We start from the raw sequence: 13939 nt of genomic DNA, 5'->3' as shown, positions 1-13939 counted from the left end.
TGTGAATAATCGTGACAAGCTGAAGATAACTATTGTATATAGTTATTATCATTAGTATTGGGTGCCTGACTCTGCTTGGGTTTTTGATTGTTGGATTGTGATGTGTTGTTTTGAAACAACTGAGGATACCATGAGTGCTTTCACAGATATGACACTTCTGAGCCCCGCGGGTTTAGCTGAGGTGACAAGTGACAGGTTGATTGTCACATGAAATCTCGGGATCAAATTGTGAGGCTGGAGGGCGTAAATCTTTACAACTCATATAACTCGTTTTGCTTGCCACTTGCCTCTTCAATCACCGTCTTGATGCCACATATATGATGCTTCTGACTGAAAGCGTATCTGTGATCTGGCATATATTCTATGATGATTCCGAGTTTCTTCAAAACTGAGCCAAATTTAATATCAACCTCAGCAAAATCAAGCCAATTTAATCTAAAAACTAAACTAAATTAATATTTAAAAACAATCAACACACAGACAAAAATAACAAAATTTCGAAGATTAATTCGAAGATGTTACAAACCTAAAATTACCAGTGGAAGATATGGCCTGCGTGATAAAAAGCTAATAAAACTCACAACAAACGGTCAGAGACACAAGAAAATAAGACAAAAATAGGAGAATTATTGATGTATAAAAATTAACCCAGAGATTGAGCACTCAATAAGCAAGTTAACAGTTGGCCACTCCGTTTGGCTTCGACACTCCTTCGTGTCGGTAATTTTTCAGTAAAAAATTCCTCAAGAAAAATATCTTGTTAGCTCGTGTTGGCTCAGGTCCTCACCAGAGGCCATAATGATAATGTACCAACCATTTAGGAAAGAAGAGAATAAACAAAGAACTGGAGAGTGTCTGGAGACTTATTTGGCCAATCCTACAAAAAGGAACATTGGGTGCAGAATTGCTTCACAGCAACATGGATTGTGGATTCTCTATGTAGCTTCTGAAAGCTCTCAACCACTCCGCCCCAATTGCGCCTAACACAGTAAAATTTTAATAGTGAGAATTTACAGTTGAGTTCAGAAATGAAAAACATGTTCATGTTAAACGAAATGGATGAGCAGCTGGCACATACCATCAATCACTCGGTGATCGCAGCTCAATGTTACTGACAAGAAGGTGCCAAATTCAAATTGATCTGGACCGCCACCAGGAAGCACTCGTCTCTCAGCTGTTCCATCAATGATTTTGAGAATCAGCAAAATCATTATTGGATTTCAGATATATGTCATTACTTAAAAACAATCCATCCATACCAGATCCAACAGCCAGAATGGCAGATTGAGGAGGATTTATGATGGCACAGAACTGTTTGATACCAAAGGGGCCTCCAAGATTTGAGACTGTGAATGTACCTCCCTGCAAAATCAACTTACCGAGTTATTGGGCAGAATACTGCATTTAGAAGAATGACGGTTGTAATTCTGTGCACCTCATAATCTTCTGGTTTCAAGTTGTTTTCTTTGGCCTTCTGAGCTAAAATTTTCACTTCCTCTGCAATTGTAGCAAGGCCCTTCTTGTCCGCATCCTGCATAATTTGCTCACAAAAAATTAGTGCTACATGATGATATCATGAAGAGCTGAGATCAAAGTTCTTGCCAACAAACACCTTGATGACTGGAACAAATAACCCATTATCTGTTTGAACAGCAACATTGATGTTAATATTGTTGTACCTGGGTTAAGAACAAACCAGGAGGAATATAACCAGTTTGAAACAAAGTATCCTTAAAATTTGCTAAAATGAAACAATGATTTACTGGCGTATGAAGTCGTTCATCCAAGAGCCGTTGCACTGAGGAACTTTGCGAAGGGCCAGAGCAGTTGCCTGCCATTTAAAGTGACTTAGGATTACATATATTTAATTGTCATTCTAAACAAGATTTGAAAGACAACATGGGATCCATGGTGTTAGTTCAAGTCTCTCGAGCACAAAACCATTGCATACTAGGATGAAATCTGTTGAATATACAGATTGGTACTAATTTAATGACAGCAGCAGTCGTGAATGGCTGAGGATAGTCGTAAACATAGTAGCAATTTATACTCCTTTGATTCAAAATACACACGTAGAAAGAATCTATCCCTACCCCTACAGCCACAGGTCTACAACGGCATGCAGCAACAGGTCGAATATCTAAATGGTAGGCATACCGTAGTTGTGATTGGCCCAAAGCCGATCACTCTTTCCATTTACTCTTTCCATTGACTCTTTCCTAACTTGATTTCGATCTATATACCCTCTCCTTATTAGTATCAGTCGAGCCTATCCTTACGTCTACAATCTCCCTAACTATAAAATAAAGTGATCCCTCAACTATGATTCTAGTCAGCCCAAGCAGATTATAGTATTGTGTGAATGGAAAGAGATTCAAAACTACTCAAGAATGATATTTAACATAATTTTTTGAATATAATGAGTCAATTGATGAAAATTCAAACAGATGAATATTTAACCTAAATTTTTGAATATAATACAACTTTGCATCTCTATCTAGCTACTTTTTCTATATGATGGTAGTGCTCCATATAAATTGATAGTCCTTCTAGAAAATCACGTTTGTCTTACGTACCATTTTTGAAATGTTTAAACAACAACAACAAATAAAAACTAGGATAACAAATCAAGGTGTCCAAAAAAACCTGACTAGATTTTTATCTTTTTTAAACTTAAAATTTTTATTCCTGGAAAAGTTTTTATATGGATCTTGAAAAACCAGGGTTTAGGAGGTTATTGAGGTGTAAAGAGAATAAACCTTTATAACAAGATCATTGATAGATAATTTTTTACCACCAGAAACCTCTTGGAGAGAATTTAGTTCTTTCCTCAACCTGGAGAAGGCAAAATAGTTCATACTTGAGAAATATCTTAATCAAGTCAAATTTGACAAAAATGAGCTACAGCAAATAGAGTCTCACTCCACAAGTTTGTCAACACGGGTGTCAACTGTCAAATAATAATGAGGAATTGTTTGTTTAGAGAGCAGCAAGCGGGAAGCTGTAACCTGCAGAATAAGAACATCAGAAAGAAAATAACAAGCTATAAGCTAAATTATGTGCCAGGATTAAAGGATAGATTAATTTACTTTTCTTATCTGGGAATTTGGAATGTCCACATAATCTAATAGTTGACCGCCTCCTGATTCCTTTGCCTTTGGTGGTGCAGAGACAACCTTTGTTTGAGATGCTACATTCAATAATACAGAAAGATATAAGAAACTCCCTAAACCCCATTACTTTGCACAACTAAACATCTATAAATGCACTAAAAATCTGGAGTAACATCAAATGAAGTCAACTAATTATATTCGGGTTCTAAACAAGTACATAGTTCCCTCAATCCTAAATAAGCAAAAAGGAGGAATCCCCAATGCCCATAAAATGATTGGCCTTCACTTTTTTTTTTTTTTTTTTTTTCAAAAATGATGTGCGTGGGGCCAAAACCCAGAGAGAATATTGTCTCAAAGCTTCTTAATTGCCTAGTTCCACACAATTTTCTTAACCCAGATAAACACCCATATTCCCCTGCACCCTGAATCCCAGTTGAGGCATTCCAAAATCCATGATGTGTTCTCAAGATGGAATAACTATTCAATGATCACAAACTATTGGTGTGAATAATATAGCTGTAGAAATTTGAGTTGATGGTAGCATGAATGTTAACTACCACTTTTTGTTCCAAATTAGATAACAAAAGATCTCAATATTGGTTGCTACAAAGTCACCGAAAAAGAACTAGAATTAAGATTTAACCAAGCTATAAATTCTAATACAGAAATAACTAGATGTTTTGACATAAGTGAAACATAAATAAATGCGCTTGAAAACTATAAGCATGCAAATAACAAAGCTAAACCATAAATTTGTTTTTGTTTTCACATATTATGTTTTAGAATACCTCAAACACAAGACCTAGCAACAAGAAAATCCGCATTGTAGGTTCACACCAAAAATCAGGATGTTAAACAAATACTCTCATTCAGTGGTCACTGACAGTTGTTAGATTTCATGGCTATTGTGTTGACTTGACGTTTGGATCGTTAGGTTAAGCTTTAAAGCCAGTTAGATGACCATGTAACCCTTACCATAAAAGTATTTTGCTATTATAATATTTAAGCAAATAGAAATAATCCCTATTTGAAACAACTAATGAACAGCAAGAATACTGCTTCTACAGAAAATTTTAGTAAGGAAAAGGGCATGACAACAAAAGAAAAGGGCTAGAAATGCGTACCCAAGTAATCTTCAATATCTGCCTTTAAAATCCGGCCATCAGGACCAGTACCTTTAATACTTGAAAGAGGCACCTGCAAAAGGAGAAATATAAAGAAAGTAAAAGACCTGAGATCTTTCAGGAAGAGGATTCACAGAATTCACTAGTAAATGACATTCAATTTTGATAAAAATCAAGAAAAAAACAATAACTCAATAAAGTAAATATCTCACATTGTTGTCTTCTGCCAACTTTCTTGCAAGGGGACTAGAGAATATCCTGTCTTCTGAACGAGACACTTCTTCAGTCTTTACAGCTTTTGGTTCAACAGCCTTAGCAGGGGGTTCCTCTTCCTTTTTAGATTGTGAAGTTTCAGATGCTGTCTTAACTTCAGTAGGACCGGCAGATTCAGAAACATTGTAATCTTTAAATTTCTCAATATCTCCCTCTTCCTCCACAGTTATAGCAATTATCTGATGACAGATTATTCTTGATGAGATAGCAATAAATAAATTCTTCATGCACCTTATATCATTCAAAATGCACACCCTTGTAATAGTTAATAGAATGGTAACCATCAATAGATATTGTATCTTGAAAATAGAATATGAAAGTGATTGAACATGCCTACATAATATAATTTATTGATGGCCTTTCCAACCTAACCACAAATGCAGAAAATTTTATTCTATTCCTTAGCTTCTTTACCATCTTAAAGAATTTGAGAAGTCCAACCATACCAACCTTGAGAAGTTAAAAGTCCGTGTGACTACCAAGATGGAAATAATACAAACAAGAATCGTTTCAAACTTTGCATGTTGAAATTAACTGACTAATTAAATAGCGACAACCCACAGACAAGTTTGATAGTCTAACTATAAGTGAAATGGAAATCTTTTTATTCCTATGAGATTCATGACACTGCTGACTTATGTATACACCTGGAGAGGTCTCATAGGCCCCTCATAATGTTGATCCTATCGCATCAACCTCAGTCAGCAAAATGCAAGTTGAGCAAGTAAGAGAAAGACAATAGAGAAATAACTCTTTCTGTGTTTAACAATCTTGATGTGAAACCATATAAAACAAATGAATAAACACATTGAATATATCTACAAATGAAACATTAGGAACTAATTATGTGAACTATGATGCCTATAATTTTCATGAAAAATTTTCAGTTCTTTATGGACAACAATGACAATATGCATCAAATAACCAAAGCACTTCACAAGAATAGGAGAGGTGTTGGAAGCAACAAAAAAAAACATTAACATCAAGACCATGAAAGGCTCAGTAAGAGAATTTCCACATCAAAACCCAAAGCTAAATAAAACAAAAAATTAAAACCTCACGAGCTAATAGTAAAACCATAAGCTTGGTATCCGGTAACAAGACGCGAACAATATATATATAATTACCTCACCAACTTTTATCTCTTTGGACCCATCTCCATGTATTATCTTAGCAAGATATCCTTCTTCCATGCATTCCATTTCCACAGTGGCTTTGTCCTAATCAAATTTGGACATAGACAAATGAAAATGGGTGTCAATGCTGTGCAATTTTACAATATGTAAAACATGTGTGTTTTTCCATGTAAATTTGACTTACAGTTTCCACCTCACAGAGCACCTCACCAGGTGTTACTTTATCACCTTCCTTCTTTATCCACCTTGCAATGTTACCCTACAAGGGACAGTGCAGAACATTCAAGTGCCATAGAAGCTATATATTTAGTAGAATCGAAGTTTGATGTGCACAAGGGTTATGTACCTCAGTCATGGTGGGTGAAAGAGATGGCATACCAAGGGCCTGATGTGGGGGGAGATCTAACAAAACAAAGAGATAAAAATACTGATGTAAAATTAATAATACTTAAATATACAAACAAAACAAGAAAAATGTGAGGAAACTACATATACAACATTACAAAACATATTCTCAATTTCAGGGATTCCAATCCCTACCAGCCAAACTTTGGAATTGGAATTAATTTGTTGAAAAGTGTTTCAATTTATATTTGCTTCAGTTGAATTGATTAGTCTCTGTGTGTTATAAATGTTTCCTTATATACTACCAAAACTAAGTTAATAGACCTACCTAACTTGGAACACTAACAGAGAATGCTATTTGCCCCTCATCCAAAACTAGCAGTTTCTAAGACAACTGTATCATGCCTACAGAACAATTTTGCTCAAATAAAAGGCACAGACCACAGTCTCAAACCATGATCCATTAGTATACAAATTACAACTCTCACAAAGAACTTTCATCTACACAAGCAAAAGTTTACTAATGCAAGTATCTAACCTACCACCACTGTACACATGTGATTAACAAAGGCATAGCATTACAAACTGGATGCGGCAGTGGACATTTGTCAACCAAATAAAACAAAGATAAGTTCAGATATGCATTAATCATCTACATTCTTCAGCTTCATGCCACCAGTATAGGAGAAATAAGCAATACATTGTATTGTCTTGAAGCTCATCATAAACGATCAAAGAGTTTCATAAACAAAGACAAAAATAAATTTTAAAGTGAGACAAAGGGTGACATAGAAGCAGAACTTGAACCTGGATTACTTGAGAACAGTCTCCTTTGTGTAGTCAGTATACTGAGAAATATAAAATACTTAAATCAGCTTATTATGGTAAAAGAGAAACAGAGTATTTATAGTTAGTGTATAGACACATACCTGGATGAAGCATGGTTGAATCTCATGCCAAACAAAGTAAAACTCTTGGCAGGTGTTTTTTTGTACCAGTTAGTCCCTAATGATTCTGAAGAAAATGCCTGAACAAATAATAAGTTTGATTAAGTCAAATTTTCAAGATCAACTGCAAGGATAAAGCTCATCAGTAGCTCTTTCAAGATTTGAGATCATTACCTTTCTTCTGTCACTGACATTGTTGCTGTTAATACAAATCCGATGAACATAAGATTCAGAATCTCGATAGTTTTCTTTGCCGAAAGCACCCACATAATTCCTTGATACATCTAAAAAAAGAATAATGAATAATGGCATGAAGAAGATTTATCTCATTACATTGAAATTAGGGAAAAAGAAAGAGATGCGACAATGTAAATAACTGAGGCCTTCTATGTAAAACAAAATTACTATAGTATTGAATCCCTTACTCAAAATAACCATTTGTCTCAGAGGTACTTGAGGATCACGTCAGAGTATAATTGCCCTTTCATCTACAGTAAAATGTAAGATATGTATTTTGACCCTACAACTAAAAACACACATTGCCATGCATCCTCCTTGTTATAAGGTTTCTACAAGACCTGGCATGATGTATCTTGAGTAGAAAGCATGAAACACATTATTCAGATAAGTAAATATAAAATAACTATGATACTGGCATTATGATCAACTATTTTGAAAATATACACAGATTTTCACAGCCAAAGATGTGTTAAATAGTAAATACTGAAAGCAATAATATACGACAATAAGTTTTTCGATGCACCCAATTAAATACTTAAATAGAAGATGGCTATTGGAATATGAACTACATGTAGTTATATAAATACATATGAACTACAAGTAGTTAGATAAAGTGAATATGAAACTATTGTACATCAAGATGCAGAAGAAATATAGCAGCTGAAGAAAGAGAGAAATGAACAATGCATTAGGCATTTCCTATTTGACTAGAAAACTAATTCCAACCTCCTGAATGGAAATGCTTTTATTTTGAAACAAAAATGTAAACACTTATAGAATATAGTTTAGAGACATGATTCAATAATTAACAGAAGAATAATAGAGAGCACTAAACAGTGATCGTGGTAAAATAAACAATGATTAAGTCCTCAAGCTTAATATACTGGAACTTGCTAAAATTACAGAAGCAGGAACTGAAAAGGCAAGTGATATTTACACAAAAGAAGAAACTAAAAGAGCATATTAAGGCAAATATCAATAGGGTTAGTACCTTTAGAGAAACCTGCAAGAACAGCAGGTTCCTGAAGTAGAATATTTTGAGCACCCTTAAGCTGCAATATCAGATACAAAGGTTAAGAGTTGTCAAACATGAAAAGAAGAATATAGCAAAAGCTACTCAAACATATCCATGGTACGGTAGTTTCAAACATTATCATCTTGACAGTCCCTGTTGAGGGATAGAAAAGGATCCATTGTGATTTTGCAATATTCTGATATAGAAAGGATATAACTTTGCAACGCCGAGAATAAAGATGCAACAACAAAAGTTATCAGGAGTGGGTTCTACTTCTAAGCATGTAACACCAGTTTTCAGTCATCATTCAAAACATTAGATAAAGTTATCATTTTGCTGTACTTTTTTATTGAGCATGTTAGAAGATAATCCATTTCATATAAATTCAAGGAATGAGTTACTCAACAAAAACCATTTTATTGTGTTGCAAAAATTTAAGTCAAGGATATTCAAGTAACAATCAGATAAACAAATCACTCATATGAATAGATCTATTTCATTACATGTCACGTACTGATATTCCACAAAAGAGAACTAAATCATCTAAAAGTCCGTCTGAATCAAAAGCATTTTATTTATTTTGTAGTGTGATATATCATCTCAGAGTGTACTAAAATTCATAAAATTTCAATCAGAATCATGATCAATAAGAAATACAACGAGATAAAAAAAATTTAATACGTAAGAAAGTCACAAGAAGCATTAAATATCCCGAAGCAATATAAACAATCAACTCAGAATCCATAACCTAAATTCCATAAGCGCACCTTGCGGGAGTGACGGATCAATTGAGAAGCAATCGTCATGACTGGATCGGATCGGATCGGACCTAGTAGTAGCAGCTCGGACGCTGATAAATCAAGCTATTCACGTCAAGAAGGTGAGATCCACCAAACCGTCCAATTTAATTGGGTGCGTGCACAGCAGAAGAGATCGAGATTCTTCACCTGCGTTGGTGTCAAGGGAAAGCACACCAAAGTTGAGGAGGAGAGAGAGGATGCAATGGTGCGGAGTGAACCCCAAGCCCGATCGCTGGCGAGCAGTTCGCAAGTGATTGACTGCCGAAGATCGACGAGCGGCGTCGGCGATGAGGGTTTACTTTGGTACCGCAGTGGGATTGGGAAGAGATCGATGAATCAAGGCAGAAAGCTATTATTACTTATCAGAGAAAGTATATTTCCTTTTACTGATCAATTAAATTTTTAGAACAAATAGGAAAAAGTCAATTATAAAATAAAATAAATAAGAAAAGAGGAAGTTGGATACCGCTTCGCCACCAAGCCACCAACACTGGTCAAATGACTGGAATGGTGTTAGAAATCCGGTTCAATATTTTCAATCTAGCCGAGCGGCTCAGTAAGTTGATTTCAGTTAATATTTTAAATTTTATCTACAAATTGGGGAAAACAAATCAGCAGTAGAAGCTTTTATTTATTTATTTAATAATTTATATTTCCACATTTCATTCTATTAATCAGTAAAATAGATAATCTTCTCACCAATAAATCCAGGGAACACAGTGTAATTCCAAAATATTTATCCCTAATAAATTTAAATTCTGATATTTTATTTATTGTTTTAAATATTTTATTATTTTATTACACTACAAAAGCAGCCCAAACAATAATTCTCTGTTTACACTAACACTAAAAATGATAAATCATCTAATCTAGGATATAGGATCTGCGGTTGAGGCGGCGTCGGGAGGAAGAGGAGAGCGACGAGCTAGGGCACAGGGAGGGAACAGGGAGGGAGGAGGAAGAGGAGGGCTTCTCTGGTTGCTAGGGCACCGAGTTGGGCTGCGTCGGGGGAGGAAGAGGGGCGCCGCGTCGGGTCGGGGAGGAAAATTAAAACGCTGTGATTGCAGGGACTCGTGGCGAGAAGAAAATTAAAATGCGTGACGTGGAGTTTGCCACGAGCGTTGTCCGCAGCATATAGTCCACAGGGTAGCATAATCTTGTGTATATATATATATATATATATATATATATATATATATATATATATATATATATATATATAATCCTGTCCGAAAGTTGAATCAACGGACGCTGGGCACGAGACACTCTCCGAGTCGCTGACGTGGATCTCAAGCCGGTCGGACGACGCTCCGGCGAACCTGCAAGGAAGTCGGGCCGGGAAGGGGTTCCCGACGACGACCCTTCGACGCTCAAGTCAGGCAAAACTCAACAAGAAAGTGGCTCCGAAAGTTGTAGAACGCGTACCTCCGGCGAAGGATGAGGGCCTTTATATAGGGCTGGGGAGAAGCGGATGCACACATACCGAGGTGTACACGTGTCCTTAGCCCATACCCTAGTAAGGGCCTGTCAGTGAGCTTACCTGATTCCATACTGCTACAGTCCAAGTATGTCTTCGATGGGACAGTGGAATCCCCTGTCGTAAGATTTGGAGTATGGCATAAACGTGGAACATGCCCGCTGTCAGGAAAAGATGTCACTTGTCGTTTTCCCCTTTGCTTCTGGCCGGTCGTCCGGCCGGCCGGCCTGCGCTCCGGGCGTCCGGCCGGCTTGCTGCCTTACGTCCGGCCGGGCGCATATAGTGGTCTACTTGGAAGATTCTCGGTGATGTGCTTTGTGGAGACTGTTAGCAGTATGTTTCCTCATGTTTCGGCCGAGCGTGTCCTCCGTTCGGCCCTACGATCCTGTACCATGAGCGTCGGGGCCCAGCTTCCTGCTGGGGCGCCCTTTGCCATCAGTTAGACCCCGGTCAGCCGGCCGGGCGTTCAACCCACCCATCTCCGGTCGGCCACCTGGCCCTTTGACTTCCACGTGGCGTTGACTCCCTAGAGCGGGGGTCCCCTGTTCTTACCGCCGGATCACTTGCCTCCCCTTCAAGTCTAGTCGAAGGAGGCGATTAGTCCGACTGACTGGACTGCGAGTCTAGCCGGGCGGCGCATCCGTGCCATTATACTCCGCTCGGCTTACCACCGGGATGACCTTAAAGTTAGTCAACAGCCACATTACTTGGACCTCCTCGTAATCTGCGCCAATCTTCGACATTAAGGCAGAGCATGCGCTCATTAAATGCTTCGAATGGCTGACTGCCACGTGGCGCACTGTCTTCATCGTACGGCGGCGACGGCGTGGTGCTTTGATGGGATCGAAGCGGTTCGAAATGGACGGTGCGATGCACGCTTTGGTTCCCGTGACCTGGATCCAACGGTGGAGGTCGCCCGGCCTCCACCCTATAAAATCTTCATTCTCCCCTATCCCCCTCATTTGCTTTCGCGACCTCTACCTTCGTCCCTGGTATTTTGGTGCTCCGACGATTCCATTCCTGCTCTCCGACGCTCTCCGGCGCCTCTCCCTTGATCTTTTTCCTCGCAGTAAGGCTCTATATCTTTTCTTCCTTATTTCCGGTGTTTCCTCCGCATTTCTTTCCTCAGTTTCAATCCTTGGGGCCTTTTTTCACTTGCTGCCGCCTTTCTTCTACCTTTCCGCCTTTTTTATTCCTTCCGCTCGGATCATGGCTAGTTCTTCTCATCCTGAAGACCAGTCCCTCGGCCCATGGTACACCACCATGCAGTCCCGATTCAACCAGCATGATTTTGATGTTCTAACAGACAATTTTGAAATCTCCAATGATTTTGAACTTCTTTTGGCCGGTCCCTCCGCTCGGCCACACAGGCCGCCGCGCGGAGCCTTCTGTGTCTTCCGCGACCAGTTTACCGCTGGTCTGCGTTTCCCTGTACATCCTTTCATTATCAATGTTTGTAACTTTTTCGGTGTTCCGCTCGGCAGTCTGGTACCCAACACTTTTCGCCTTCTCTGCGGGGTTGTTGTTTTGTTCAAAATCCACAACATCCCCCTCCGACCGAACATCTTTTTTTATTTCTATTACCCCAAGCAATCCGAGCCGGGCACCTTCATGTTTCAAGCTCGGCCCGGCTTAGTCTTCTTTAACAAACTGCCTTCTTCCAATAAACATTGGAAGGAGTATTTTTTCTATATCCGTATGCCCGAGCAGGCCAATTTTCGGACCAAGTGGCAGGTCGACCTACCCCCCACTCCTGAGCTGAAGAAATTCAAGACCCGATCGGACTACCTCCATGCTGCAAACATGCTAGCCAGTCTACGGCTCGACATCAATAAGCTTCTTCATGAAGGAGTGATGTACATCTTCGGTCTGAGTCCCATACGGACTCTTCTTCCGATCGACTTCGGTAAGAATTTTACTTGGGCGTTTGCTTTGATTGCTAACTGATTTTTCTCCTTTCCTTTGCAGCGGACTTCGTCATGGAGTCGGTGATGACCGGCATTCTGAAGAGAAAGGCGGTGGCGCTCGAAGCCGCGGCAGCAAAGGAGATGGAGGCGCTCGGCATCCAGCCGGTCGCCTTGCATGAAGGGGAGAGCGGGACTCATGCAGAGTCGGCCGCTCAGGCTTCTCAACAGCATGTGGCAAGCGGAGCCACTCCCAGCGGAGAACAAACTGTCCAAGAAGAAGGTTCCGCTCGGGAAGAGGGACAACCCGCCTCGAAGAGGCGCCGAGTGGAAACTCCACTCCGCTCGGCTACCTCTGCCGTTCAACCGTCTGCCCGAGCTACTGCACATGCTCGTGGCAAGGCGCCAGAAATCGAAGCTATTTCATCTGATCGGACGCCTTCGGAATGGGACGAGCCGGAGGACCCTATTGAAGCTATTCCGGTCAGCACCCTTCCGCCCGCTCGTCAACCAGTCAAGCGCTCAACCATTCATTCTCAGTTTTCGGCGCCGGCTTCTGATCCTCTTCCGACCGCCGGTCGGACGACCCCCGACCATGGCCGCACTGTACGAGTCTCTCTTCATCTCCCGACTGAAGAGCTGCTGCCAGAGGCCGATCGTCCAACCATGCCCGAGCACACCATCACCTTGAAGGGGCCCCTAGCCGAGATGTGGGCTGACGCTCGGGCGCGCGTCGCGCTGATCCCCCTTCGAAATTTGGCCAATAGCCATATGCAGGAGGCCACGGGGGTAAGTTTGTTTTCTTCAGTGTTTGGTATGCATTATCTCCGTTCGGCCACTAACAACTTCTAATTCTCTCGCCAGAGATGGGTGGAAGAGATAGCTGTCTCCAACCGCCTGGCGATGGTGGACGAGGAATTAAGACAACTGAAAGCAGTTAGCGGCCCGTCCGGCTCTCAAGGGCCCTCGTATGCCGAGCTGCAAAAGGAGCTGAAGAAAGCTCAAGATTTGTTGGCGGTCGAGCAGAAAAAGACAGCCGATCAAGCTCATGCCTTGGCCGAGTCCGAGCGACAAGTCAAGTCGCTCGACACAAAAATAACCTTGGCCACCACTCGGAAAAACACGGCCATTTCCGACTTGGAGAAGAAGAACGTGGAGGCTCGGGGCCTGGAGCTGAAGGTAAAGGAGCTGACGGAGCAGCTTGATAGAGAGAAGGCGGGCCGCTCGGCCGACGCGGAGAAACTTCAGAATCTGCAGGATTTCTTTACTGCCTCCCAGGCGGCCCTCAAAGAATATCAAGAGGCCGAGCCGAGTCGGGTCGCTGCCCTAAGACAGAGCTACATCCGCTCGCCTGAATTCTCTGAAAAAATCTACGAGCGGATGTACACAGCCTTCGACTTGGCTATGACCGCCACCACCACTTATCTGAAGTCCAAGGGTCTTCTTCCGGAGTCCACTACTATTCTGGCCGGCGATCAAGTGACGCTTCTGGACAATATCCCCAAAGATCTTTATGATTACATTGAATAGACGTCTTTATATGTAATTAGGCCACCAGGCCAAAA

The 13939-nt window shown here is 40.4% G+C and overlaps 1 protein-coding gene across 1 annotated transcript; it reads right to left on the bottom strand.

Moving 5' to 3' along the window:
• Nucleotides 1-607: 607 nt before the first annotated feature.
• On the bottom strand, nt 608-9288 carry LOC122001917 (dihydrolipoyllysine-residue acetyltransferase component 3 of pyruvate dehydrogenase complex, mitochondrial-like; the record flags this gene model as incomplete). Its single annotated transcript, XM_042556910.1, has 20 exons — nt 608-980; nt 1079-1174; nt 1260-1362; nt 1436-1531; nt 1613-1679; nt 1764-1831; nt 2760-2835; nt 2923-3008; nt 3090-3190; nt 4238-4310; nt 4450-4689; nt 5638-5730; nt 5831-5905; nt 5993-6048; nt 6799-6839; nt 6921-7018; nt 7113-7222; nt 8170-8230; nt 8961-9043; nt 9141-9288. Coding segments are annotated over 20 exons (1842 nt in total), but the record flags the coding sequence as incomplete, so codon positions are not given.
• Between the last annotated feature and the right edge of the window lie 4651 nt (nt 9289-13939).

This window comes from Zingiber officinale, chromosome 7A, assembly GCF_018446385.1.
Source record: "Zingiber officinale cultivar Zhangliang chromosome 7A, Zo_v1.1, whole genome shotgun sequence".
NCBI lineage: Eukaryota > Viridiplantae > Streptophyta > Magnoliopsida > Zingiberales > Zingiberaceae > Zingiber > Zingiber officinale.
This window is presented reverse-complemented; position numbering and strand designations above follow the sequence as displayed.